This window comes from Sorghum bicolor, chromosome 8 (genome assembly GCF_000003195.3).
Source record: "Sorghum bicolor cultivar BTx623 chromosome 8, Sorghum_bicolor_NCBIv3, whole genome shotgun sequence".
Lineage (NCBI taxonomy): Eukaryota > Viridiplantae > Streptophyta > Magnoliopsida > Poales > Poaceae > Sorghum > Sorghum bicolor.
This window is the reverse complement of record NC_012877.2, coordinates 62,521,557-62,546,238: the sequence shown is the minus strand read 5'-3', so window position 1 is coordinate 62,546,238 and position 24,682 is coordinate 62,521,557. Positions and strand designations below refer to the sequence as shown.

The 24,682-nt window shown below is 43.1% G+C and overlaps 5 protein-coding genes across 5 annotated transcripts; 2 read left to right on the top strand and 3 right to left on the bottom strand.

Moving 5' to 3' along the window:
* Positions 892-1,957, top strand: LOC8065263 (B3 domain-containing protein Os03g0212300). The gene is made up of 3 exons (XM_002443625.2): positions 892-972; positions 1,078-1,587; positions 1,655-1,957. The coding sequence occupies exons 1-3, from the start codon at positions 892-894 to the stop codon at positions 1,955-1,957; spliced, it is 894 nt and encodes a 297-aa protein (XP_002443670.1).
* Positions 7,641-8,096, top strand: LOC8072883 (acanthoscurrin-2). The gene has a single exon (XM_002443623.2). The coding sequence runs from the start codon at positions 7,641-7,643 to the stop codon at positions 8,094-8,096; it is 456 nt and encodes a 151-aa protein (XP_002443668.2).
* Positions 10,296-13,064, bottom strand: LOC8072882 (vesicle-associated membrane protein 721). Its single transcript, XM_021446416.1, has 5 exons — positions 12,648-13,064; positions 11,335-11,476; positions 11,071-11,191; positions 10,818-10,880; positions 10,296-10,695 (listed from the first exon to the last, which is right to left on the bottom strand). Exons 1-5 carry the CDS (start codon positions 12,862-12,864, stop codon positions 10,549-10,551), a joined length of 690 nt encoding a protein of 229 aa, XP_021302091.1. The 5' UTR covers positions 12,865-13,064; the 3' UTR covers positions 10,296-10,548.
* On the bottom strand, positions 14,286-17,934 carry LOC8072881 (beta-glucuronosyltransferase GlcAT14A). Its single transcript, XM_002442578.2, has 4 exons — positions 17,284-17,934; positions 17,120-17,195; positions 16,892-17,007; positions 14,286-15,397 (listed from the first exon to the last, which is right to left on the bottom strand). The coding sequence occupies exons 1-4, from the start codon at positions 17,852-17,854 to the stop codon at positions 14,883-14,885; spliced, it is 1,278 nt and encodes a 425-aa protein (XP_002442623.1). The 5' UTR covers positions 17,855-17,934; the 3' UTR covers positions 14,286-14,882.
* On the bottom strand, positions 19,417-23,781 carry LOC8065261 (HIPL1 protein). The gene is made up of 7 exons (XM_002442577.2): positions 23,570-23,781; positions 23,272-23,447; positions 21,833-22,627; positions 21,520-21,736; positions 20,667-20,845; positions 20,261-20,502; positions 19,417-20,121 (listed from the first exon to the last, which is right to left on the bottom strand). Exons 1-7 carry the CDS (start codon positions 23,766-23,768, stop codon positions 19,719-19,721), a joined length of 2,211 nt encoding a protein of 736 aa, XP_002442622.2. The 5' UTR covers positions 23,769-23,781; the 3' UTR covers positions 19,417-19,718.

The following is a 24,682-nucleotide window of genomic DNA, read 5'->3' as shown; positions in this document are numbered from 1 at the left end:
TCTATCGAGCCCTCTCAGATCCCGTGTGCCTTCTTCCTCGCCATCATCTCTGCTACCATCCGTTCCTGTGAGCCATCGGCGGAAGCCTCGCGCGTCGCCATAAAGAGCAGTGGCAGAGGGAGCCTCGCTTGGGATCTCGCCGCCGAATGTAGCGATGATGAGACAGGTGTCGGTAAAAGCAGCTTGGCCATTGTCAAGGTAGACAACGATGGGGTTGGCATGAACACTAGCATGGCCATCACGGTAGGAACGACAGTTGAGCGGGAGATGGGTGAGGAACGAGAGCTGCAGGTGGTGGATAGAGTGCAGCGGCTGCCTAGGAGCAGCCGTGGACAGCTCACACAGACACCGTGGCCTCGCGTGAGTGCCTCGCTCGCGCAGATGCCGGCCGGAGCTCGTGCACCGCCACGGACAGAGCCGCTTCGCTCGCATGGAGCTCGCGCGACTACGTACGGTCTCCCTCTGACCACAGAGGATCTGGTACCAAAAGGGAGAATGATGGGTAGATTTTTATTTAGACTCTAAACAAAAACATTACGTTGGAAAGATTGGTTTTCTGACACAATATCCTAGATTATAGAAACTACTTGTACTGTGAGTGCCCTTATTAAAAAACATTGTCACATCATCGAAGAAAAGCGTTTATACGGTAGATGAACTAATTCCTAGGCATCACTAGCGGTGGATTTTCATTGGTGACTCACGAAAACAGTGTACACGTAAATGTGGAAGCGACTAACGACGCATGTGCAGCAAAAATCAATTAAAGCAGAGATTAAGGAGGAGGCCGGTGTAACAAACTGTTTACAGCGCAGGCGGCAGGCATCCGGCGGATCCTCCGACGACCCAATCCCATCCATAGTTTTCCTTCCTTATCCGGGTCTGGCGGCCATGGCGTCGCACGGCGGCGGCGGCGGCGGCCCGCACAAGTTCTTCAAGGTCCTGCTGCCCGGCTCCTTTGAGATCAGCCTGGTACGTGCTACACGTTTAATCAATCAATTACACATGTCGATTCATGCATGGATCTAATCTGCTGCATGCGTCTGCGTTCATCCATGGCGCCGCGCGCGCGCGCAGTCCCTGCCGCCCAAGTTCGCGGCGAGCCTCGGCGTGTTGCGTTCATGGCGCGCCGCCGCCAAGCTGCGGGACCACACGGGGAGGTCGTGGGACGTGGAACTCCGCCGAGACGCCGCCCACCGGGTATGTTTCACGGGCGGCGGCTGGCGCGGCTTCGTCTCAGCCAACGCCGTCTCCGCCGGGCAGCTGCTGGTCTTCGAGCACCGCGGCGGCTTCGACTTCACCGTCGACCGGTTCGACGCCTCCGGCTGTTGTTGTGAAGATGGAGGCGGACCTATTAACAAAGTCGTTGATGAGCACATGACGACGAGAGGGACAGAGGCTGCGGCCGACAAGGAGTCCGGCAACAGCCGACGGCGGCCAGAGGCAGCGCCGGCGCCGTGCACCAGCGGCGTCAAGAGGAGGCGGCGGTCGCCCAGCACGGGCACGGGCACCACCGTCGTCTCCGGCGGCGATGACGACGAGACGCTCTGCTGCCGCATCGAGAGGCCCTACCAGCTGCGAATCCTGGTAACTACTAATTAATGTACTGTCTGGATTGTTGATGATCCATTTAATAATATATCTGGGTGGGCAGGCCCTGAGCAAGAGCTTCTGCGACCGCGTCGGCTGGACGTCGTCGCGCGACGTCGTGCTCTGCGCCGCCGGTGACGGTGTCAGTGGCAGCAGGAAAGAGGAGAAGCGGTGGCAGGTGAGCGTGAAGATGTCGGCCAAGAACGCCATGATTTGCGCAGGCTGGACGGAGTTTGCGCAGGACAACAGGCTCGCCGTCTCCGACGCCTGCATCTTCGTGCCACTCCCTGCTCCAGCTTCAGGCTCCGACGACGTCCTTCAAGTCCACCTCCTCAGGGGCACACCTGTGGCCGCCTCTTGGACTTGACCTTTCTTCTAATCCAAAGCCCATTTCAGACGACCTCGTCACATGCATGATGCATGTGGTCAATCTATTCTTTGTTCAATTATTTATTAGCACAAAAAGAGAAATGCCAATCACATTATTCTCTTCCTCGCTCTTTGCAACAACTGGTGGTATATATATGAATGAATTTCACAAACCCAACCACTACTATTTGTTTTCAACGAATTATTAGTGTGTGCTCTCACACCCGGCCTCCACACCATCCATTTGTGTGTTTGATGAGTACGTACCATTGCTATGAAAATGTCATTTAAAAGTACCTTGCCTCACCGCACCGATCCATGTTTTTGTTGATGTCCTTTATTTGTCCTATAGACATGTTTATAGGAAGCCCAATTTAAGCCATATCTAGCCAGGGGAAAAGCTTTACAAGAGTAGTGCTTTTTTTTTTTTTTTTTTGAGAAACAACAGTAGTGCGTTAGATGGGCTCAGTCTTCTGCATTCTCCATTTGGACCTTAAAGCCCAAAAAGGGCAGTTGGAACCTAGAAAATTTGGCATACGCAGGTGGGCTTAGGTCCCTCGGATTTTTCACCCGATTTTTAAGTGCACCTTGTCTGAGCTTGAGGACCAAACAGATCCAATCCTAATTTTCCAATCTAGAGAGACTTACTAGCACAGTGAGCGTAAGCGGTTTTTTTGGAATAAGTTCTGCATATTTGAGAAAATAAATAAATACTAATCATATTTGAAATGGACATCATATACTGTTATAAAGATAAACCCTACTAAATAATTTCTCTTTTCACGCAAGGTGTCCACATTATTTTCCACTAAGTCATCCCACTAAATGTTATATCTTTTTCATGCAAGTTGTCTACATCGTTTCCCACTAAGTCTATATTATCCCTTATTAATTATAAAAATATTCATATCATCTCTATCATGTGAAGTAATTTAAATCATTAATCTATTAACATACAAGTCATTTACATACACATTTATAAAGTCGATGATCCATGCATATATATAACACATTTATTTTTTTTAAAAAAAATCCCGTGGCAACGGCGCGGAGTATACTCGTAGTTTCAGTAAAATGTAAGCCATAGGTCGGTGATCATTAAAGTCGATGGTCCATGCATATTCTTTAGGCCTTGTTTAGTTCACCTTAAAAACTAAAAAAAAAATTCAAGATTTCATGTCACATCAAATCTTTCGGCATATGTATGAAGCATTAAAAATAGATGAAAATAAAAACTAATTGCACAGTTTAACTATAAATCGCGAGACAAATCTTTTAATCTCTACTATAATTGAAATCTTCTCCAGGCAAATCCCACCTGCAAGATCAACGACCCACGGCAGATGTCCTACAGATTAGACGGTCCAGATTAAAAGTATGTTCACGACCTTACATCTACTCTCCGCCCTACTATCCGCCCTCGGCCTCGCGTCAACTCCGTCAACTCAACTCCGCCCTCGGTCCGCGTCGAGCTGGTGCCGATCCCGGACGTGGATAACCGCCTCGGACTGGTGCCGCATCTTGCCAAGCCGGACCGAACCCTAGGTCCCGATCCGGCGTCTCGCCCGTGCTGCTTGGATTTGATCGGACGGGGGTGTTGGATCGGATCGGCGGCAGGATGACGATCCCGAGCGCGGAGGGGTTCCTCCAGGCGTCGAGCTGCCTCCCTTGCACGGCGGCGGAGGAGCGGGAGGTCGTTGACGCGCTCACCAGGGAGGCCGAGAAGAATGTCAAGCACGGGAATCTCCGCTATCTCGTCTCGCAGAGGTCGGTGCCTCCCGATTTCCCCATTACTTTTTTCTCGAAAATTGCCTGCAGTCTTCCGCGCTGAATCGACTCTTCGTTCCGGGAGCTGCAGTACCTGGTGTGTGTATCATGCAGACAGAAGCAATTTAGGGTTTCAGTTAGAAGCGTGGAATCCTAAATGTACAAATTTGTCGGAGACACGGGTTCCTGGTTGGTTGAATCTAGGGCTATTTGGGGATGCTGGTGTTGGGTGGCAAAAAATGATCTAATCTCACCATACTATTTGGTTATTTTTTAGAATCTCGGAAATCAGAGGCGTTTGGCTGATGATTGATGATTATCTGAGGCAAAATGCTTTTGCACATTGGTTATATGTTTTGATGTTTACTTTGCTAATTGCTCAATCAGAAATATGGAGATATCTAGGTATCAGAATTTGCATGCACTCTAGGAACTAAACTATACGTTGGTAAGAGTTGTTAATTGTACGGACTATTCTTATAGATATGCAATAAAATACTTTATTCTCAGTTCAGGCTGTAAGCGAATGAAGAATTGTACAGATTGAAAATTAGATAAATGGTGGCAACAAAGTTAAAGATGAGGTCCAGGGCTATCTGCAAGTATCTCTACCTTCCGTTTCACTCACTCTAATTTTTCAAAAATTTTACTATGCAGCTTACAATTGCTTACAAGTTCAAACATGTATATGCAATAAAGAATTTGTTCTCAGTTTGGGTTATAAGAGACTGAAAAATTATAGAGACAAAATTGATTAAATGGATAGCTCTCTGCATATACGCACATGATTGATGTAGGTTCCTAGCTATTTTACATCCACTCCATGTTGTGCTTAAAGACTCCTGTAATTCATTTTCTAGCATCATGATTAAAATTTTTAGGCTTTTCACCGCCGTTTTGTGTTTACATTTGCTTTACCAGCTCCTTCTGTTTAGCTCTATTTGAATTGTCAGTTCACTTTAACACTGCTGACACTCTTCAGGTTGAAACCCAGTATTGGTTTCCAGTACATGCTAAGTGCAGAAGGATCCTCTCCTACTGAGATACAAGGTGTTTGGTGCAGTTCTGATGCTACCATCTTATTTTCTTGCAGAAGTACATGGCTGATATACTGTTCAGTGTTAACTTTGACAATGTCCACTGAAGGAGAGAGAGTATGTTCCTGCCACAATAGTTCTCTTCCTACTGTCATTTACAATAATTTTTGTTTGACAAAAAATGAAATCTTCAGTTATTTCTGTGAATCTGGAACTGAGACATCTTGTTTCTAGAGAGCCTCAAATATTGTTTGTTGGGCTCTGAAGGTGAAATTGGTTCATGGGAACATGAATGAGTGAGGTATGACTGAACTGAAATGATATGTTTCCTGGCTCCTTCAATTAGCGAAGTCTAAATTTTTCTAAGGAAAAAAATGCACTGGTAATATTTAAGTAGACTAGGAATAAAATTTCAGTATTTAAGTCTAAGGAACACAAATGCGTTGGTAATATTCAAGTAGACTATGAAGTAGGAACTGTAAAAGAACAATACGCAAAGGTAATTCATCTAAACCAAATGGCATGGCGGATTTTTTGCCTGTGTAAGTGCAGATTTTGTGGTATTCTAATTGAATTGCACAACCCACCATTTAAGTTGTATATTAACCGTTCATGGTCTGATGGAATTGAAGGTTGGTTATGACAGCATTTGGAGCATTGAAGAGCGTAATGACAATCTATGGTGTCATGTCATAACTCAAATGTGATGGGAGAATTCTGTGTTTCAGTTCTTTTTTAGAAGATAACTTCAGTAAAATATGCCATGTAAAAATCAACCTAACAAATTACACTTGAGTTGGAAAAAATAGTTACTAGCAAATAATCATCATATCATGGATTAAACCAAAATAACCAAGGACTACCCTAATTATGGAAATTTATTTATGCAGGCATCTTTCCAAAGAGACTTCAGTTTGATTTGATCCTGTTCTTGATAATTTTGACTGTTCTTGATAATGTTGATGGGTGGAAATCGGTTGATTTGATGACAACAGCTGATGGTGACTCCCCAGATAAACTCCAAGGCAGGAGCCACCAAAGCCCTGTATATCTGACAAGTTAAAGGTTGTCTGTAGTTTCAGTTAATACTGTCAAAATGGGTGTTGTGCTGCATTTTCAAATAAAGTCAAATTAGTGTTCAAATGGAAACTCCCTGCCATTTTTTTAACTCTTGTATATGTCATTTTATTCTTTAATATCAAAACATATAGTCTTTTGCTTGTGTTATGCATAGACAATCACCGTAGCGTTAGCACGGGCATTATACTAGTCTTAGTTAGTCTATGATTGGATAATATTTGTCACAAATAAACGAAAGTGTTACAGTAGCGAAATTCAAAATCTTTTCGCATCTAAACAAGGCCTTATTTGATTATGGAATCCTGCCTTGCCTAATAAAGGGGTAGCCATTTAACACTGCTGTAATAAAATAGTATATATAAGTCCTCCAAAATTTAATAAATCATCATCTTCTTCTTCTTTTTACTTTGACTGACAATATTTTAAAAATTGAACATGTTGATTAAAAACAATATTTTGCTACTATATTGCAAAATGGGGTTTTTTTAATATAATGTAGTTGTGTCGTAGATATCTGCATGCAGTATAAAATATGAGATACCGATAGTCGTCAGAATTTGAAAAGTTTGCTTTGTAAAAAAGGAATCTAGACGTACAAATATGTATTGTTTTTATGTGAGTTGGTTGAATCCTGAAAAGATGCATGTTGGCATAAATTTGCGCGCAGGAAGTTGTGTGAGGGTGAATTGAATTTCAATTTGCTGGTGGAGCGATAAGATTATTGACGCAAGGGGCCGGCCGGCCGAGCAGGGCAGCTGGGCAGGGCAGGGGCACCCCAAAAATAAAAACCCATACCTTGATGCTCCACCGAACTCGATCGGTGCTAGTTTGCATGCATGAGTGACAAGTCATCTGTCTGTGGCTTTTTTTTTTTGCATTCCATTCAAAAGCCAGGCAACAGGCTAACAGGGCTTGTTTACCTGCAAAAAATTTTGGAAAATCAATACTGTAGCACTTTCGTTTGTATTTAACAAATATTCTCCAATCATAGACTAACTAGACTCAAAAGATTCGTCTCGTTAATTCTGACCAAGCTGTGCAATTAGTTTTTCTTTCGTCTATATTTAAGACTTCATGTATGCGTTTAAAGATTCGATATGACAAAGAATCAGCTAGCTCTTGGTCCGGTCCGCCATGCATTAACTTGCATCGATCCGATCCGATCCGATCCGAGAGGGTCGGTGGTGCAGACTGCAGCAGAGGCCGATCGATAGGCGTCACGTCACAGTAGATGCGTGAAGCAATTCACGCATGGTTGGCTGGTTGGTCGATCGATCACTTGCTCGACCAACCGCGCACGGCCGGCCTTTACATGTCCATGCATGCGTGACTTGACCATTTTTATTCGATCGATCTTCTCCAATCCCACCGTTCATAGCAGCTAGCAGATTTGCAGAGAGCACTGTAGTGGAGTGATGCATGAAACTGTACGTGGATGGATCCAATCCAAGTGCATGCGTGGCCGGCCCCCGGCGCATGCATGCATTTACTTCCCTCACTCACCTGCACTTTTACTTGGTTGGATCTTGGATCACCGCTTTATTTATTTATTTTTTTTCTTGCGACGACCCATGCATGCATCAACATCACTGTAGCTGCGCGCAGCTGTCGTCGCCGCCTGGCTCTGATGCCGACGACTCTAGGTGCATCTGCATGCATGCCGACCCTTAAACTTGCTCGATCGGACCTGGAGCTGGAGGGATCGACCTATATATATAACGACCTCACCTCCATAGACACCTAGCAGACACACGCACGCACACAGCACCTAATAAGCCCCGATATCGATCAGTCGATATGGCTAGCCGCAGGTGGTGGCGCAACACCACCGCCGCAGCAATGGCGTGCTGCTTCGTCGTCATCCTGGGCCTGACGACGCTGTTAACGCCCACCGAGGCCAGCAGAGCCATGCCAACGACGACGACGACGACGATGTTAGCAGCCAGCAGCGGCGGCACTGCTGGTAACAACAACAACAACCATGAGGGACTTGCCGGAGCAGCAGACCAGAAGACCTTCCTGCCTGGCTACGTCGGTGGCGTTGCAGGGTTCGCTGGCCTCGGCGGCGTTGCGGGAGGCATCGCTGGTGGTGGAGGAGGAGGAGGACTCGGTGGTGGTGGGTTTGGACCGCTTCCTCTGCTTGGTGGTGGATCAGGCCTTGGAGGTCTGGGTGGCGGTGGATCGTCAGGATCTGGTCTGGGCGGTGACGGTGGCAGCGGCCTTGGCGGTGGAGGTGGTTGCCTTCACCCGTGAACCTCTCTAGCACGTACTACTAGCTAGCTAGCGTGCATGCAAGCTTCCTTGCTGTTGTCACTCGTCTCCATGCATGCATGTATCCTTCCTTTTAATTTCTACTTCAACGTACCTGTACTGCTACATATCATATCCTGCATTGTAGTACGTGGTTAAGTTTGTGTATCATCATGTTTGTTCCTAAATAAATCCTGTTTACTTATTAGCTGATAATTAAGTTATAGCTCTGTTTGCTGATTTGTTATTATGAGCGAAGGACTAAGCTCAAGCGAACGGGGAAAGATGATTTTGAGTATCTATTTTGTTTCTCGCAGTCGCAGCTTATTGCTTTGCTTGCTGCACTCGTCTGCACTGCACCGCCGCTGAATCACTGTTGCTTCTTCGGTTCTTCCCTGTCATTGGTTCTGGCGTATGTAACTAGCTCCGATCCTCACCCCGGTCCACCCGGCCGGCCCCTATTTTTCTCGATACAAAATTTAGTATATATATATAAATAAATAATATATGTCCAGGGGTGGATCCAGGCTCCAGATTAGAGCCGATAAAAACCCTGATATTTAATCTAAGATAGCTCATTTTACGACAAGCAACTTCAACATGTGGTGACTTTCTAACCGACGCCACTATTTTACGAACGTTCAGTGAAAACAAAAGTAACGGTCAATTTCCGACAGCACTGACGTAACCGCATTACTTCTCTCGCTTCGTTCTTCTTCTCTGGCTATGATGTCAGCATTGATATAACCTACAAAAGCCATTTTTTAAAATGCTATAACTTAAAAACGGTGTGTCTATTTTTTAATTTTGATGGCACTAGTGTGTTCTACACGATGAGACGAATAAAACTAGACCCCACTTACATATGTTTCGAAGAATTTTGTTCTACAAATAACTTATATATACTAACTTAGGATATATAATTTAGAACATATAAGTTAGAACACACCATTTACATGTAATAGCTTATGTGTACCAAATAATCAGATATAACTTAGAAAGTATAACTTAGAATATATAACTTATAATGTATAACTTATAACTTATACGAAACCTTAAAAACCCAAGAGTTATGAAACACATTTTATTTATAAAAATTTATTAAACACAAATGAATGAACTAAGTTATACCTTTTGACAAAACTTGCAAACACAAAAGTTATTAACATACAAAGGAACGAATTAACTTATAACTTATATCAAAACTTACAAACATAAAAAGTCATGAAATCTAACTTGTGTACACAAGTTATTCCATGTAACTTGTGTATATAAGTTAAACAATACGATTTATGTGCATAAGTTGTAAAGTTATATGTTATTATAATTTAACACATATAAATTTCTACGTAAAAAAAATCTTCAAAATATATGTAAGTGAGATCTAGTTTTGTTCATCTCGTCATGAAGAATACATTGGTGCAAACAGAATGAAAATTGGATAAACCGTTTGGAAGTTATAGCAATTTAAAATAAATGATTTGCAATTTTGAGATGACGTCAGTGGGACGTCAGCGGAGTGGAAGACGTTGAGAGTTAGCGGAGTGGAAGACGCCGAGATCGTTCGCTGGATTAGTTTCTAATGAACGTTCACTAGAATGGATCTGGGCTTTCCAACCAAGTTAACTTTTCTCACCTCCAACATCCAGGGACGCCGCGCGCCTAAAGAGAATACTTAATGTTAATGCAGCGAAACATTTGTACGTACGTGCATCTATCTCCATCGAGCAGGGAACCGTAGACGTATCCAACAAGTAGTTATTATCAGACATTTTGCTCAAAAAAAGTTATTATCGGACATGAGTTTTTTTGGGTACATGATCATCCCACATAGGCTATGTTGGGTAAGTATTTTTGGGCTCGGCTTGGGCCTAGACCGTCCACTTAGTAGTTTTAGTATGATTCTCTTTTTTTTTAAGTATACAAATACATCATTTGTCGAGAAAAATTGTCTAGATTTGAGGGGAGCAAGAAAAAAGAATCAGAATCAGGACGAAATGTTTATAGCTACATCCAGTCCTATTATCATCCACTTGGCAGGGTTTCTAAAGATTTTGGAGAGAATTCAGAACCAATTCACCCATCCAAAACTACAAGTGTTGGCGTTTATATTTTTTATATGGTTTGATCAAATCTTGTCCTGAACTACAAGTGTGACGGGAGGAATTAGTATGATTCCCCATCCATGCATGCCATGCGTAATAATCTCTAATAACTTGCTTCTTCAACTGTCAACTGTGCCACTGTGGTATGTATAACTAACGTGGTTAACACAATAGTACAACGAGTCAACGACCACCCAACTCCAAAATAATAATTATAAAAAAAACTTGGACCGTTCAGTCAAAAAAAAAACTTATACCAACTAATAAAACTAAAAAAACAGAGAGGCTGGAGATATGTGAACCAATCGAATGGATCGACAGCGAGCAAAAGACCAGAGCCACCACCTAAATCACTTGCCGCATCCGCCATGGCAAATTGAGAGGATTATGATGACGATCAACGCGACGATGATGCCAAGGACGATGAGCTTCATCTTCATGTTCTGATACCACATCTTGCGCCGCAACCGCTCGCCACCCCGCCTGAAATCAGCAGCCTGAAACAAACAAACAGAGAAGCCAATGTTCTTTTTCAGTTCTTCCCTTCTCTTCTGACACCGCAAAGTTACTCAAGAGATACTAATGGAAATATAAACAGAAACTTGCAACAAATACAGACCCCATCGTGGAGCTGCTCTGTCCTTGTGACAAGCTCATCGACCTGTTGTCCGCGATCAATGACCTAAAATATTTCCATCAAATTAGTTCCTCATTCAGAAGTAGTATTTCAAACTAAATTAGCCAAGCCCAAAGATAACTCAAGAATGGAAGCAGAATTATTGAAGGTTTCAGTCAAGGCAAGTAGATGCAGGAATCCATCATCAGGTCATGCATGCCTGGGAAAGCATATACTGATATACGCTGGTTATTACCTTGTCAATATTTTCCATCATGATGCTTTTCACTTGATCCATCTGAGCCTTCACTTTGGACAGCTTACTCACCTCCTCTGGGTGATCCGTACAGTACTGCATCTGGTCTCTAAGCCTTGGCCTGTATTGCCAGTCCCCAAGCATGCCCACAGTGATGAGGAATAAAAAAAAGGGAGGTAGGATACAGTATTGGAAAAAAAAAAGCATCTGAAAGTCTGAAACAATTCTTTGTTCTTGCAGACGAAGAATGAGAATTATTATTACCCGAAATCTCGGGTGAGACTGTTGGCTGTAGCTGTTGCTGCTTTGCCCCCTGCATATCTCTTGTTGAAGTCCTCCTTGATCATCTCCAGGAAGGCCATAGGAATCTGCCGCCCGGCTGACTCGGTTGCAACAACGCAAAATGCTGCAATTTGATTTCAGTTATTAACCCCGGCGGAGTTGAGCAAACATAAATAATGTTTCTGTGCATCTTCCTTTATTATCCCAAAAAGAGGCATTCCAGCTTCCTATGCTAAGGCCTTGTTTAGATGTGAAAATTTTTTAGATTTCGCTACTGTAGCATTTTCGTTTGTTTTTGGCAAATATTGTCCAATCATAAACTAACTAGGGTCAAAAGATTCGTTTCGCGATTTACAGCCAAACAGTGTAATTAGTTTTTTTTCGTCTATATTTAATGTTTCATGTATGTGCCGCAAGATTCGATCTGATAGTGAATCTTGAAAACTTTTTGGTTTTGGGGTGAACTAAACAAGGCCTAAATGGTGGTAAGAAGTTTTGCACTGAAGACTATGCATTCATACAGCTCTGCTTTGTTTCAGGTCTCCACGAAAGATAGTTCTTTTGTGTTACATATAGCAAGGTAGTACTGCACTATATATATATATATAACAGAACGTGAATTCTGTAACTCGGGCGACAACTTAGCATGAAGGGAGGGAAGGAATAATTACATTACTGACAGAAAAGATTTAAAGCTGTGCAATAAACGGAGCATCAGCGTCCTATCTTAGTAAGCAATAATATGTTTTGGACTCAAGCTTCAATCGAAATGTTGGAAATAAATTATTGATAAGATGGGAAGAGTTGTATTGTTCAGAAAATCTAACTCATCATGATCACTAAGTCTAACTAACAGGCCAATTCAAAATGCTCTTCTGAGTGCTCTGCTAGAAACTCTGGCTGAATCCAACAGGAACAAGTGATTTATTATATATCTGTTAATTATATGTTAAACCAGTAGAGTTGTTGCACAAGCACCGCCCAAACGATAAACAACAAGTAGAGCTAAGACAGATGATATCCTAAACACATGTTAGCAGTCGATTTTCATTAGATATCAGGTTCAGAGAAGCATAAGGAACACAAGCAAGGCAAGATTAATTAGGAGTTTACTAGTAGGAAGGATAAAGTAACATGGTGAAAATTCAAAGTAGCATCAAACGAAAACATGATGAAACCTTTATCGTGCCCAAGATATGAGGCTGAAATTTAAGATTTATGCTTTGCAATGACACAGATGCACGGATTCATCTGTTTGGTGGTGTGGTTGATGGAGCTAGGTTATAGCCACGTACCGTATCCGTCGCTGACGAGGAAGTTGAAGGTGTGGCCGTCGCAGGTGTAGGTGAATCGGTTGTTCCCCGCCGGCAGCTTGAGCAAGCACTGCGCGGCGATGTCCCGGAAGTTGCCCGTGTAGGACGTGTGCTCCGCCACCGCCACCGTGCCCCGCGCCACCATGGCGTAGATGAGCGCCCCGGCGCCGGCAGCAGCTCTCTCCGGTGGCTGCGCCATCGATCACAGCTGTCGTCGATCGATCGTCTTCTTCTCCGATGGATCAGCGCAGGTACGCCCCTGACAGGCTGACCTGATGAGAAGGAAGAAACAGAGACGAAGCTGTTGTGACGACGACCGATGTCTTGAGCTTAGTGGCCAAGACAATGGTGGTGGTGGTCTTTACGATGTGCAATTACCAATTAAATTAGTTTAATTAATGATGAATCCATCCACGCAAGGAAAGCTATAGCTATGTGTGTCTCGGTCCAAAGGAGACGCCGCGTTGGAAGAACTCCAACAACTTAATTGTCAAAGGGTTCTAGATAGATGGGAACGAAGTTCCTGCCCTGCGATCTGTTGACTGTTGGACTTCTGCACGAGTATTAAAGCAGATATAAAAGATCAGAACCGTCCGTTCATTGACTAGCTAGCAGTTGCCTTTTTTTTGGACGAAGAAGTCGCAATCCCAATTCCTTCCCCCGCGTTGATTACTCCACCTTGGACGACTTGCCTTGTTGAGGCGGCCGGCAACGAAGGAATTTTTCTCCTACTCCTTCCTAAAATACAATCCCATCCATATGCATGTATATCTTTTAAATAAACACTATCCATATATGCTTTTTTAAACATCATCCTGCCCTAAGTTATCCATATAATTGATACACGATCAAATAGCATGTATGCATATTTTGTTAAACTACGTATGTCTTACTAGAAAATTATAAGCATCAACATAAAATTAGTATTACTAGATTTGTCATTCTCATGATATATAATTTTTGTTATTCAAGATAATATTTTATACATATTTTTTGTCCATGTGCCATAATGGAAACTGTGTCAATGCCCTAAGAGCATCTCTAAGAGGCTAGATAAAATTATATTCTAAACTATAAAATTTAGCTATTGTGTAAAATAAAAAAACTCACTCAAAGCATAGAGTTTCACAACAACCTTTGTATAAGATAGCTAGTGAGGACAACATGCTATATATGACAAGCGAAAGTTTAGAAATAGCAAACTTGCTATTTTAGCAAATTAGATAGCACACCTGTTGGACTTTAATTTTTGCTTTGAAAATGTAAAAATAGTCTAGATAACATGGATAGCATATCTGTTGGAGTTGCTCTAATGGACTTATATTTCTGATTTGAGAAAGTAGTTAACAATTTTGACAACACCAAGAAAGCAAATATATTAGTCAAAGAGAAGGAAACAAATCAATACCTCGTTTTCTCAGCGAGAGATCAACATGCAGTATTTTCTCAGCAAGTCACTGGAACGTGCATATTTTTCCTTTGTTTTGTAATGAAGAAACACGCATTAAATAAAAATCAAGACCATTCGGCACTGTACTGATCTGAGAGCCCTGTACTGATGTTGTTGTAGTCTTGTAGACTAGTACCCTTTCCGTTCCAAATTGCAAGAAAAAGTTTGAAAAAGCTGGAACTGACTTACAATTTAGAACAGAGGTTACAATATATAACAGAGAGGGAGTAGTAACTAGATAAGCAGCGAACTGTCAAGTCAAGCGAGGGCAAGGTTCAATTCGTCCATGGCAAGCTTCAATTCCAAATGTTCATCATCAGATATTCTGATGCCTGCACATACAAGGACCATTCTCCAACCAATTGTCATTCAGAGTTCAAACCTGACACTCGATCTGATACTTCAGGCTACCAGTTGCTACCAGAACACTGAACAAATAAGTGGATTTTCATATCAAGCTTCCCTATCCTTCACAACATGGGCAGCTAAAACTAAGCTAAAATATATAGATCACAGGGTGTCCAGGTTTAGACCTTGGACGACAAAGTACATATGGAGTCTCACATGTAATGTGGATACAACAGGGCTCTACAGACACTAGTGTGGTAGTACAACAGCAATGTAGCACAGGTTAAATGGCAGGCACCTAGCTGCCTGGCAAAACAGCGACCAACTACAAGTCAAAGCGGACCTATGTATGTGTCGCTAACAGCAGCAGCAGTTCATGCATGTGTATCATATCATATATAGCTGAGTCAGGCATCCACCTACTTGCACTGCCTTGGGTGGAACTTCTCCTCCGACAGCAACAACGTGATCAGCCGCTGCAGTCGCACAGCTCCACGGCCAGGCTGGAGGAGGCTGGTGTTTCCAATCATCGTGCAAGGGTCGCTCCCGTTCTCCCGCGTTCCAGCACACCAGCCTCCAGGAGTCGGCATGTCCACGCCACGACCCAGGATCTCCTCATCTATCTTGTCCAGCACCAGATCATCCTCGTGGAACTTCCGAGCAAATGGCGCGTCACTGGCAACCATGCGGTCCAAGTCTTCAACCGTCAGGTAGTGCGGGTGCTGTTTTGGAGGGTTGTCCCATGAGATGTAATGCAGGTCATGGTTCACGGTCGTGTTCTTGAATTCATCGGCGTTGCAGACCACAGTGTGGAAGTATCCTTCAGGCGAGGAGATGAAATTGGAATAGTACATGAGCACTGTGCGAGGTAGGTTATCCCAGCCCCATATGCAGTATTCGACAAAGGGCCTCGACAGTGCCATCCAAGCAGAACCTGCAATGTTATGGGGTCATCAGGTGCCTCTATATCTAAAAGATCCAGAGATTCAAAATCAACACTTATTCGCTACTAAGGTTCAAACTAATAAAGCTAGCCTCATTCCATAAAAGTTCTGAGAGATATTACTAGCCCTGCTGGTTTTATTTTAAAAGCAAGAATAAAGTCCATATAATTTCCTTGTCAGTAGTTATCGAAGAAAGCAATAGTTGCTAAGATTTGCTCCTCGGTAGTGATGAATGCTCGTTGCAGATGCCAGCTCCACATTTTTACATCCTCTGCTTTATCCGTTTATAAGCTGTCTGCACCTAGAGCATTTTCATCTGAGTTGTGGTAACTGTTTAAGAAATGGGAATCGATTAATTTCCTGCCTAGACAGAAGCCGAAAGTTCCGTTTTTTGTGGGGGTGGCTAAGCAAGGATAGTAGATGTGAAGGGCGCCGCATTAAGGAAAAGCTATATTTTTATTTTATGGCAAGTTCATTGGCACAGCTTCTGAATTTAGTAACTGACATAGATGCCTGGTTATCTGTTTAAGCTGTCTGGACCTAGAGTATTTATGTCTGAGCTGTAGTAAGTAGTAACCGCTTAAGAAACTGGAATCAATTAATTTCCTCCCTAGACAGAAACAGAAAGCTCTTTTTTGGGGGTCCCTAAGCATGGATAATGGATATAAAAACTGAGCACCATATTATATTAAGGAAAAACTTGATTTTTGTGGAAAGTTCATTGACACAGTTTCTGAACTTAGTAACTGACACATAAAACAAGGATAACCTTTCAAATTAATGATAGCTAACATAAGCATTAGGTGAGTAATCTAGCTTGGAATGCCTTAGTTGGTTTCCAAAACAGGAGGTCATCTTTATATATAAATAAATGTGTTGCGATGCAAATGTTGTCTACTACAGGCAACAAACAAATAGAATCCCAAATGTTTGTTCCAGAAATCAGATAAAATAAAATAAGATTATATAGATAAAAGGTAATTTTATACCAAGGAGAATCTCAAGCAGCTATATATTACACTGTACAAACGAAGAAGCTAGAAAAATACCACATCCGTATGCATATTTTGTAGAAGACCTATGGTAACCTGCTGACTGAAATTTATTAACATACTAAAAATTAATTTGAGTTGGTGAGAACCCAATCCCTGTACCAATTCACTCTTCAAATTTTGAACCGGTCACCACAACTAGAAATGTCAAGCTGTGTTTAACATGTGGCAAAGATCCAATAGTACGTAGTCTGAAGGTTTCAACATCACATTCATTATTAAAAAAATAATAATAACTGAAGACATTCTTACAAATGTGACAAGGGCAGATAGAAAAATGTAGCCAAGTAAATCAATTGCAAGATTAAGCTATGTTCTATAGTAATGTGCACAGATTTATGGTGAATTGTACACAATTATTTGCCTTAAGACTAGCTAGCATGTGAATCTTTGGACTATTAGATCAGATATTCAGTTCGGATGGAAACATACCAGTGAATAGCTTGAATGCTGTAGGGACGCTCCGCCTCTGCGGTATCCAGAACACGTCGGCCTTCTTCTTCATGTAGAGCCCTGGATCAATGATGACCGGCTTCGCCCTCTGGAACCTGTACGCCATCAGAAACAAGCAAGGTAGAGTAGAAATTGCACTGAATCAGCACCACCCTTCAGTGATTGATGAGTGAAGAAAAACCGTGAAGGAAGCAAGGAAGCACGTACTCCTTCCATCCAATGTCGCTGGTGTGGTCGATGAAGTTGAGATCACGCGGCAGCTTGGAGAATACATGTATCAGATCTGCACCGGCAAGTTTGGAAGTGAAGAAGAACCCAAAGGCGGGACTTTTGTAGATTAGAAATGTAGAAGAAAGGGGGCGCACACTTACCATCCTGCGTGACGAGCGGGTAATCGGAGGCGGAGAGGTTGATGAACCAATCCCATTGTGAGCCGCCGTCGCCGGCGTGACCCCACAAGAAGGCGGCGGCGGCGTGGAGCGTGTTGGCGACCATGGTGGGTCCACGGTACGTGACGAGGTTAGCACGGTCGACGACGCGGACGTTGGCGGCGGCGGCGATGGCGGGGTGGGAGGCGAGGTCGGCGGCGAGGCTGGTGCGGTCGGAGTCGGGCGCCTCGGCATCGAGGTGCAAGATGTAGCGGTTCCTGGGGTGGTAGAGCGCGAGGAGGACGCGGCGGAGCGCGGAGGCGTCCCCCGCGGATCCGGAGATGAGGAAGGCGATGCGGGGCGGTGAGCCGGCGGCGGGGGACGGCGGGGTGGGGGCGAGCTTGTGCTCCACGAAGAGCGACGAGGAGGAGGAGGGCGTGGAGGTGGAGGGGAAGGGCGAGGGGAAGGTGGTGAGCGCGACGAGGAGGAGGAGCGAGAGCGCGGAGCCGATGGCCAGAGGGAGTAGCCAACGGCGGTCGACGGCCGCGTGGAGGGAGTGCGCGAGGGGCTTCATCGCCGGCGGTGGATGTGGTGGGGGGCCCCAGGTGGCGGTAGCTCGCTTTTGCTTTGCTATCTAGCAGTAGTACTACTTTGGAGGCTGCCTGGCCTGCGGGGGTTTGGGTGGTTCACCTGTCCACGTAGACTGCTACTAGTATTTCTAATTTTTTTTTTTGGTTGTATAAGGGCACTCACAGTGCAGACTCTAAAGTTATTTATTACCTTAAATAATATGGACTTGGAGTCTAAATTATTTATTACCTCGAACAATGTGGACTTGGAGTCTTATTTTTTTCTATCTATTTCTTCAATAAATATGCTGCCACATCAGCAAAATATCATAAATAATATGTAATTAAGTGTCTTGGACTCTGTGATAGAGTCTTGCATTGTGAGTGCCCTAAGAGCATCTGCATGAGTTTGGTAAAACAACTCTCTATCTTAATATTTTAGTAAAAGAAAAAAAAAACTCCTCTAACAATACTTTTTATAAATAAAAAGTTATCAAATATCCTTCTCAACTCATAAATTTTAAAGTCGGGAGAACTTCTATCTCTTTCTGTGTTTTACAACACTGCTCATGCAGTCCTCTGGTTCGGGCGCCGCTCGTATATTGTACCAGCCTACCATTGCTGCTGCCCTGGAGGTCAACATTATCACCTCATGCTTGCCTCCGCAAGTGTGTATTGATTTTTTATTCGAAAGCATGACATATTGCCTTCATATGTGTATGACATACTATCTTCACGTATGCGCATCGTTTGCATTGACTAGAAGGCATGAAAGCTACACACTTCTTACTGGCCGTACACAACTGATGCTTGCGTTAGTGTGATGCCGAAAAAAGATTTAATTTCATTTTAAATTTTTTATGAACAATATAATAAACCGAAAAATATTTAAATGTAGACTCTAACTTTTAAAAAATTATTATAGAAGACTGTTGGAGAAGCACAAAAATTAAAGTTGCTATTCTTTTGTTAACATACTAAATTGATTAGTTTAGTAAATAAATTATACTAAACTTCTGAAGATGCTCTAACACTGCTAAATAAGGCATTGGTAACAAATTGCGTTACTTGTGAGTACATGAAACGTCATTACAGGTACATAACGATGTTTCATGTACTGAATTTGTTCCGAAAAAGGATGAATTTGTTCCGGAAAGGAACAAATTCAAGCAGTACACGAATTGTCATCAGTTACGTATACCTCTGAACAACTACCACAAGATGTCTGTGACTACAAACAAATTTGTCCTGATTATCTAGTGTCCGGTTGCATTGCCATTTGCCAGCCACCTAATACATTCTTCAACCTTCCCCAGAAAAAAGAAAAAAAAAAGAAGAAGAAAAAGCGAGGGCCCTTCCAGCTCACGCACAAGTGCAGCGCAGTTCAGTGAAGAAACCGGTCCAAGTGTCGTCATTTTCATCTGCTAACTGAAGACTCATCGACACATTGGCAACATGAAAGGCCTTCTTCCTCCTGATCATGGAATGCCCGCTTCGTGGCTCCGGCCATGGTCATCACACTATGATGAGCAAGGTGCGGCAGATGAATGTACATACATGATACATATGCTCTAGAAGATCAATCTTTGAACTGTGATCATGGAATAAAGTGACATGATACATGAACAAAAGTTTCCCCAGCCCAGCTCCTCTGTTTTCCTTGCAAACAACTGAACATGTATGTAACCAAGACCCTACAGCAAACTCAGGCTAACCCTCCCTTCCCTCATATTCTACATAGCATCGATCGGATCCGATCCCTAACTGACTGACAGTCTTATCGTGATCTCTTCCTAATAACATATGCACCATATCAGTACTCTGGTCATTTTATCCTTGCACATGACTGACTGACTCAGCAGCAGGATCCTATCTTACCAACAAACCCAAAACATAGATAATGACAGACAACAAAAGCATTCCCATCTGATTGTTCAATCCTGTCATCGGCGCCTTGGATGAAGGACCAGGAGGCGCTGCTCCATTGCCCGTCTCAGCTCTCTCTGTCGGACAAGTATAGCTGCAGAGGCTGGGCCGCACAACCCGGTACACGCCTTTGCTCGCCAACACATAGACGTCCTTGTTGTTGTCCTCACCAAACGAGTATATGTAGCCAAGTGAGGGGAGAGGGCTCCCAGCAGCGGTGTCACAGGGTATTGGGGAGTCCTTGGAGCAGCTGAAGGGGATCAGAGTGGACGTGTAGTTCCCACTGCTCTCAGGGGTCTCTGTGCCGGTCCACATGGCCGAAGCGTACAGGTCAGCGTACAGATACCTGAAAACACATTAACAGATACATACATCTCAATCATGAGTTAAATTTCATTTCAAGAATATAATCCGTTTTGTACTAAACAAGTTCCGGATGAACACAATGGCCGTATTGAGATAGCAGTATATAATCCGTTTGATACCTTCCATACAAGCAGGGATCAGTGGAACCTCTATAGACATAGCCTCCCATGATTGATGCTGACCCAATATTCTTATTGACATCAGAATGACTGTATCCCATGATTGGAGGAATGGCGTTTATCGAGCTGAGCGAGGTATTTCCTCCAGGTGCCCACTGTGGATGATAAACAAGTGGACCCTCAAGCGCACGCCATCCATAGTTTCCGCCTTTGGAGATCAAATCTACTTCTTCGTATTCATCCTACACGGTTAAGGTTGTCCAAGCACAAATGAAGTTGTTTACATACATATTCAGTTCCTCAACAATGATTAGAATCAATGAATCCCTGACTCCAATTACATAACACAAACTAATCAAGCAAGTCAAAGTTCGTAACATGGATTACTGAGGCTCTTGAATGGTACCTGCCCAACATCTCCACAGTAGAAGTAGGAAGGTCTCTCGGAATCAAAGCTGCATCTCCATGGGTTTCTAAGACCCAATGCCCAAATTTCTGGTTCTAGCTCGCTATCATCAGCAAATGGGTTGTCTTTTGGAATAGAGTAATTTCCCCACAAACTTGTGTTACTAATTTCACTAGCTCCTGAAAAGAAAAGAAAAACAAGAATCAGATCATGTTGGTTGTGTTCATACAGAAAAAATATTTTAATAGTCTATCTGACAGAGCTATATGTTTTGGCAGAGGAAACCAGCTAATTCATACTCATATAGACTAATTTGAATTGCAGTTTGCAGACATCATAAGTAACAAGTGCTTGCAAGATTCATAGCCGTGGCCTTCCAATTAGTTCACTATGAAAATGATAGCTAATAATGCTGCCAATACGAAGGCCACATTCTCATCTAGTCATCTTCTGGCATCTTTGACTAACATGATAACTAATAGTGCTGCCAATGTGTCCAATAATTTTCTAGCTTATTAGTAGCCAATACCGTGGGCCCAAAAGAGAGACATGATTTGTTTCAAAAAAGAGAGAGAGAGACATCATTGGAATAGCCTAACTTGAAGGTTCTGGTTGGTGGTTAGGACCAGAGTTTAGTACTGATGCGTCCATTTTGTTTGTTAGTACTAATGCCAAAGCTTTTATGTAAAATAACTAAGATGAAAAACAAGAGCAGACTTATGGAGATATAAACATGGAAATCAAATGGAGTAGAGGAAAGTAATGAAAGATGGAAATTTAATTGGAGCAAATCAACAAACAAATAACAAAGAATTTGAAAATGAATAAATCAGCGAATGACATAAAGACTTACTCGATGTACTGTCAACATCAAGCCTCATAATTTTGCCCAAAAGTGACTTTTTGTTCTGAGCGAAATTAAAAGGGTCTCCCTTTCCTCCACCATCGCCCATCATGAGGTAGAGGTACCCATCGGTAGGACCAAAAAGTACCTGTCCTCCATGTTGAGATGTGTAAGGTAGCCCCATTGTGAAAATCCTTCTAACCTCAGACGGATCAGCCGAAGTTGCCTGACAAAGCATTTCAAGAAGAATGTGAGCAATGAACAGATGAAGTTCAGGCAACATCAAGACAGTGATTGAAAGAGTATGTTCAAGGGAGCAAACCTCAGAAACATTTGCTGAGGAGCCTTTGGCTGAATATTCTGATACAACAACTTGATACTGGCACGGTTGAGCACCATTCTCAGTACCAAGCTTCGAAGGATCACAGCCCACATCAGAATTGCAGGAGCACCTTCCAGTGCAGCTGGGTGACTTTGTCCTATCACAGTTGTAAGAGGCAAAGAAGCGGCCATTGGTAGCAAAATCGGGATGGAACGCCATGCCCATGAGTCCAAACGCCGAATCAAAGTGCACCTGATCAGTCAGATCAACAAATGGGCTTGCTTCCTCGAATTGTAGAGTGCCCCCAGATCCTTGCTCGGGGACAGTGGCCAACCATATCTTCCCAGGTTGGCTGCCAAGGAAGATCCTATTGGAACCATCAGGGTGAGGAGCCATGTTAAGGTAGGACCCGTTATCTATCCTCTCGAGGCATATCCCTTTAGGGGATGGTGAAGTTTGGGTAGCGTTGAATGAGACCATGTCGCCACTGAAGCATACAGACTGGTCATCAGGTGAACCACCAAAGGAGCTGCAGAAGTCACTTTGGGACTGCCATGCATCGGTGAGCTTGGACGGGGAACTAGGAGGCGGTGCGGTGCCTTGCAGGGGAGGTTGGAAGGGAGAGTTCGTTATGCTGACATCCTTGCAAGTATCCCAAACAAGTTTGCAGTAGTCCTGAGTGGTGGTTTCCTTGGACTGAGCAGAAGTTGCCGACGAGGTGGAGTTGCAGAGGAAAGGAATTGTCCGAATCTTTGTCCCGGTGTTGAACAGGTCAGCAGAATATGGACTGCATTTCTGGGAGCGGAGTTGTTGAATTCAGTGTATTGTCATGTAAATAAACTTGCTTTTTTGAATTAGACATCTAAATTGTCATGTAAATAAACTTTCTTTTTCTGAGTGAGACATCTAGATTTCAGTCAGTTCAGAGGGTATTTGTAACCAAATTCAGTCACTTGGAAAGATGTTATACTACTACTTAGAGTACGCAGAGTACTCTCAAATATGGTTTCTCTTTTTGTTTGGTCTGAGTTTGTACAAAATATTTAGACTGGACATTAATTTTACAGCAACCATTGTGATGCTAGCAAAGTGAACATGTTTAGCTACAAACGTTTTTTGTGAAGTGCATCTAGCATTTTTCTACAGTACTTTGGTGACTAGTTGAGTATCAGAAGAAGCAAAAGTTTCAATCTTCCTGTACATATAAGTGCAGTGCAGGTGAAGAGAAACAGTAGTAAGACTCGCAGCAGCATGGAGCAATAAGCAAATCATTCTGAAGTGAAACCCTGCCCGGCTGCCCCTCCCCAAAAACAGTAGAATGTATATATGGATCAAACCCAGGGAAGCAAACCACCGAGCACGTGAGGAGCGGTTTGTTATAAAAATAAAAATAAAAAAGAGCAAAGCTTGCAGAGGCCGAGTGATGGCACATGGCTTACAACGCAGAGGATTGACTTGACGACGGCGGCGCAGGCAGCGTCGGCGATGGCCATGGCGTCGAACTGCTTGCTGAGCGCGGCATCAGCGGTGGCGTCGCAGCAGCTGCTGTTCCCGCTGCCGCTGTCGTTGGGGGAGGCGCAGAACTTGAGCGTGGTGTTGAGCAGCACCGGCGCCCCTGGAGAGAGAAAGAGCAGCAGCAGCAGCAGCAACAAGAAGAAGAAGTTAGTTGAGCATGCAGCTAGCGGCTAGCGCCGGTCGCCGGTCGGCAAAGTGAAGGGACAGGCGGAACTGACTGACTTGCGTCGGTGCATAGTGGGAAGGCGAAAGAAGCAGGGAGGAGGAAGCTGAGGCTCAGCAGGAGCTGCCGCCGCAGCATCTTCATCTGTGGAGGCTGCTCTGAGCTGGATGGCCGACGAAAATGGAGCTCGGCTGAACTACTAGTAGTACGCAGTGAGGCCGGCCGCAGAGTAGAAGAGTGACGACGATGACAGGCCATTGCGTGCGTACTACTAAGGCCTTGTTTAGATTAAAATTTTTTTTTAAATTTTGACATTGTAATATTTTTATTTTTATTTAATTAATAAATATTATTTAATAAAAAATAATTGAGTTTAAAAGATTTGTACCGTGATTTATAAATAAATTATATAATTAGTTTTTATTTTCGTTTATATTTAATACTCTATATATGTTACAAGATTTAATATGACGAGAAATTTTAAAAGATTTTTGGTTTCTAAGGTGAATTAAATAAAGCCTAATCCTACTACTACTACTACAAGAGAAGGTATGCATTGGATAGATAGACACGAGACGTCAGAGAGGATCCGCGACGGACGGAGAGAGTCAACTTGTTGGGTGGGTGGTGGTGAATGATGGTTGGCAAGTACAGTAGTGGAGCGCTACTACAATAAAATAAAAACACTAGTAAAATCTCCCGTATCTTTTTCTTCACGTTGCACGTGTAGCATAACAGTATAAGCACCCTTATTCTCACCTTCAAAATACTGAGCCAACGTATCTTGGGCCTTGTTTAGTTTACCCCGAAATCTAAAAAGTTTTCAAGATTTTCTGTCACATCGAATTTTACGGCACATGCATAAAGCATTAAATATAGACGAAAACAAAAACTAATCACACAGTTTGACTGTAAATCGCGAGACGAATCTTTTGACCATAGTTAGTCTATGATTAAACAATATTTACCACAAACAAACGAAAGTGCTACAGTAGCGAAATTCAAAATTTTTTCACAAGTAAACAAGGCCTTGAAATGAAATTGATAAAGTTAAGTTATCATAGACACCATACTATCTCTGTGCGAATAAATATATTATCCATCCATAACTAAAAAGTAGCACCATTGAATAAATATACGTAGAAAAATATGAGTCTAGAGAAAAAGCTGCT

What these genes read in the sequence shown, in the direction of transcription:
- LOC8065263 (XM_002443625.2), top strand. Translation starts at nt 892, where the DNA reads ATGGCGTCGCACGGCGGCGGCGGCGGCGGCCCGCACAAGTTCTTCAAG. An exon ending in GCTCCTTTGAGATCAGCCTG is followed by an intron (nt 973 to 1,077) that starts GTACGTGCTACA and finishes GCGCGCGCGCAG; the next exon opens with TCCCTGCCGCCCAAGTTCGC. An exon ending in CCTACCAGCTGCGAATCCTG is followed by an intron (nt 1,588 to 1,654) that starts GTAACTACTAAT and finishes CTGGGTGGGCAG; the next exon opens with GCCCTGAGCAAGAGCTTCTG.
- LOC8072883 (XM_002443623.2), top strand. Translation starts at nt 7,641, where the DNA reads ATGGCTAGCCGCAGGTGGTGGCGCAACACCACCGCCGCAGCAATGGCG.
- LOC8072882 (XM_021446416.1), bottom strand. Translation starts at nt 12,864, where the DNA reads ATGGCGCAGCCACCGGAGAGAGCTGCTGCCGGCGCCGGGGCGCTCATC. An exon ending in CCTCGTCAGCGACGGATACG is followed by an intron (nt 11,477 to 12,647) that starts GTACGTGGCTAT and finishes ATCAAATTGCAG; the next exon opens with CATTTTGCGTTGTTGCAACC. An exon ending in TGATGGAAAATATTGACAAG is followed by an intron (nt 10,881 to 11,070) that starts GTAATAACCAGC and finishes GAAATATTTTAG; the next exon opens with GTCATTGATCGCGGACAACA.
- LOC8072881 (XM_002442578.2), bottom strand. Translation starts at nt 17,854, where the DNA reads ATGAAGCCCCTCGCGCACTCCCTCCACGCGGCCGTCGACCGCCGTTGG. An exon ending in AGCGACATTGGATGGAAGGA is followed by an intron (nt 17,008 to 17,119) that starts GTACGTGCTTCC and finishes GATGGCGTACAG; the next exon opens with GTTCCAGAGGGCGAAGCCGG. An exon ending in AGCATTCAAGCTATTCACTG is followed by an intron (nt 15,398 to 16,891) that starts GTATGTTTCCAT and finishes ATAACATTGCAG; the next exon opens with GTTCTGCTTGGATGGCACTG.
- LOC8065261 (XM_002442577.2), bottom strand. Translation starts at nt 23,768, where the DNA reads ATGGCCTGTCATCGTCGTCACTCTTCTACTCTGCGGCCGGCCTCACTG. An exon ending in CCCACTATGCACCGACGCAA is followed by an intron (nt 23,448 to 23,569) that starts GTCAGTCAGTTC and finishes TTCTCTCTCCAG; the next exon opens with GGGCGCCGGTGCTGCTCAAC. An exon ending in TCAAGTCAATCCTCTGCGTT is followed by an intron (nt 22,628 to 23,271) that starts GTAAGCCATGTG and finishes CTCCGCTCCCAG; the next exon opens with AAATGCAGTCCATATTCTGC.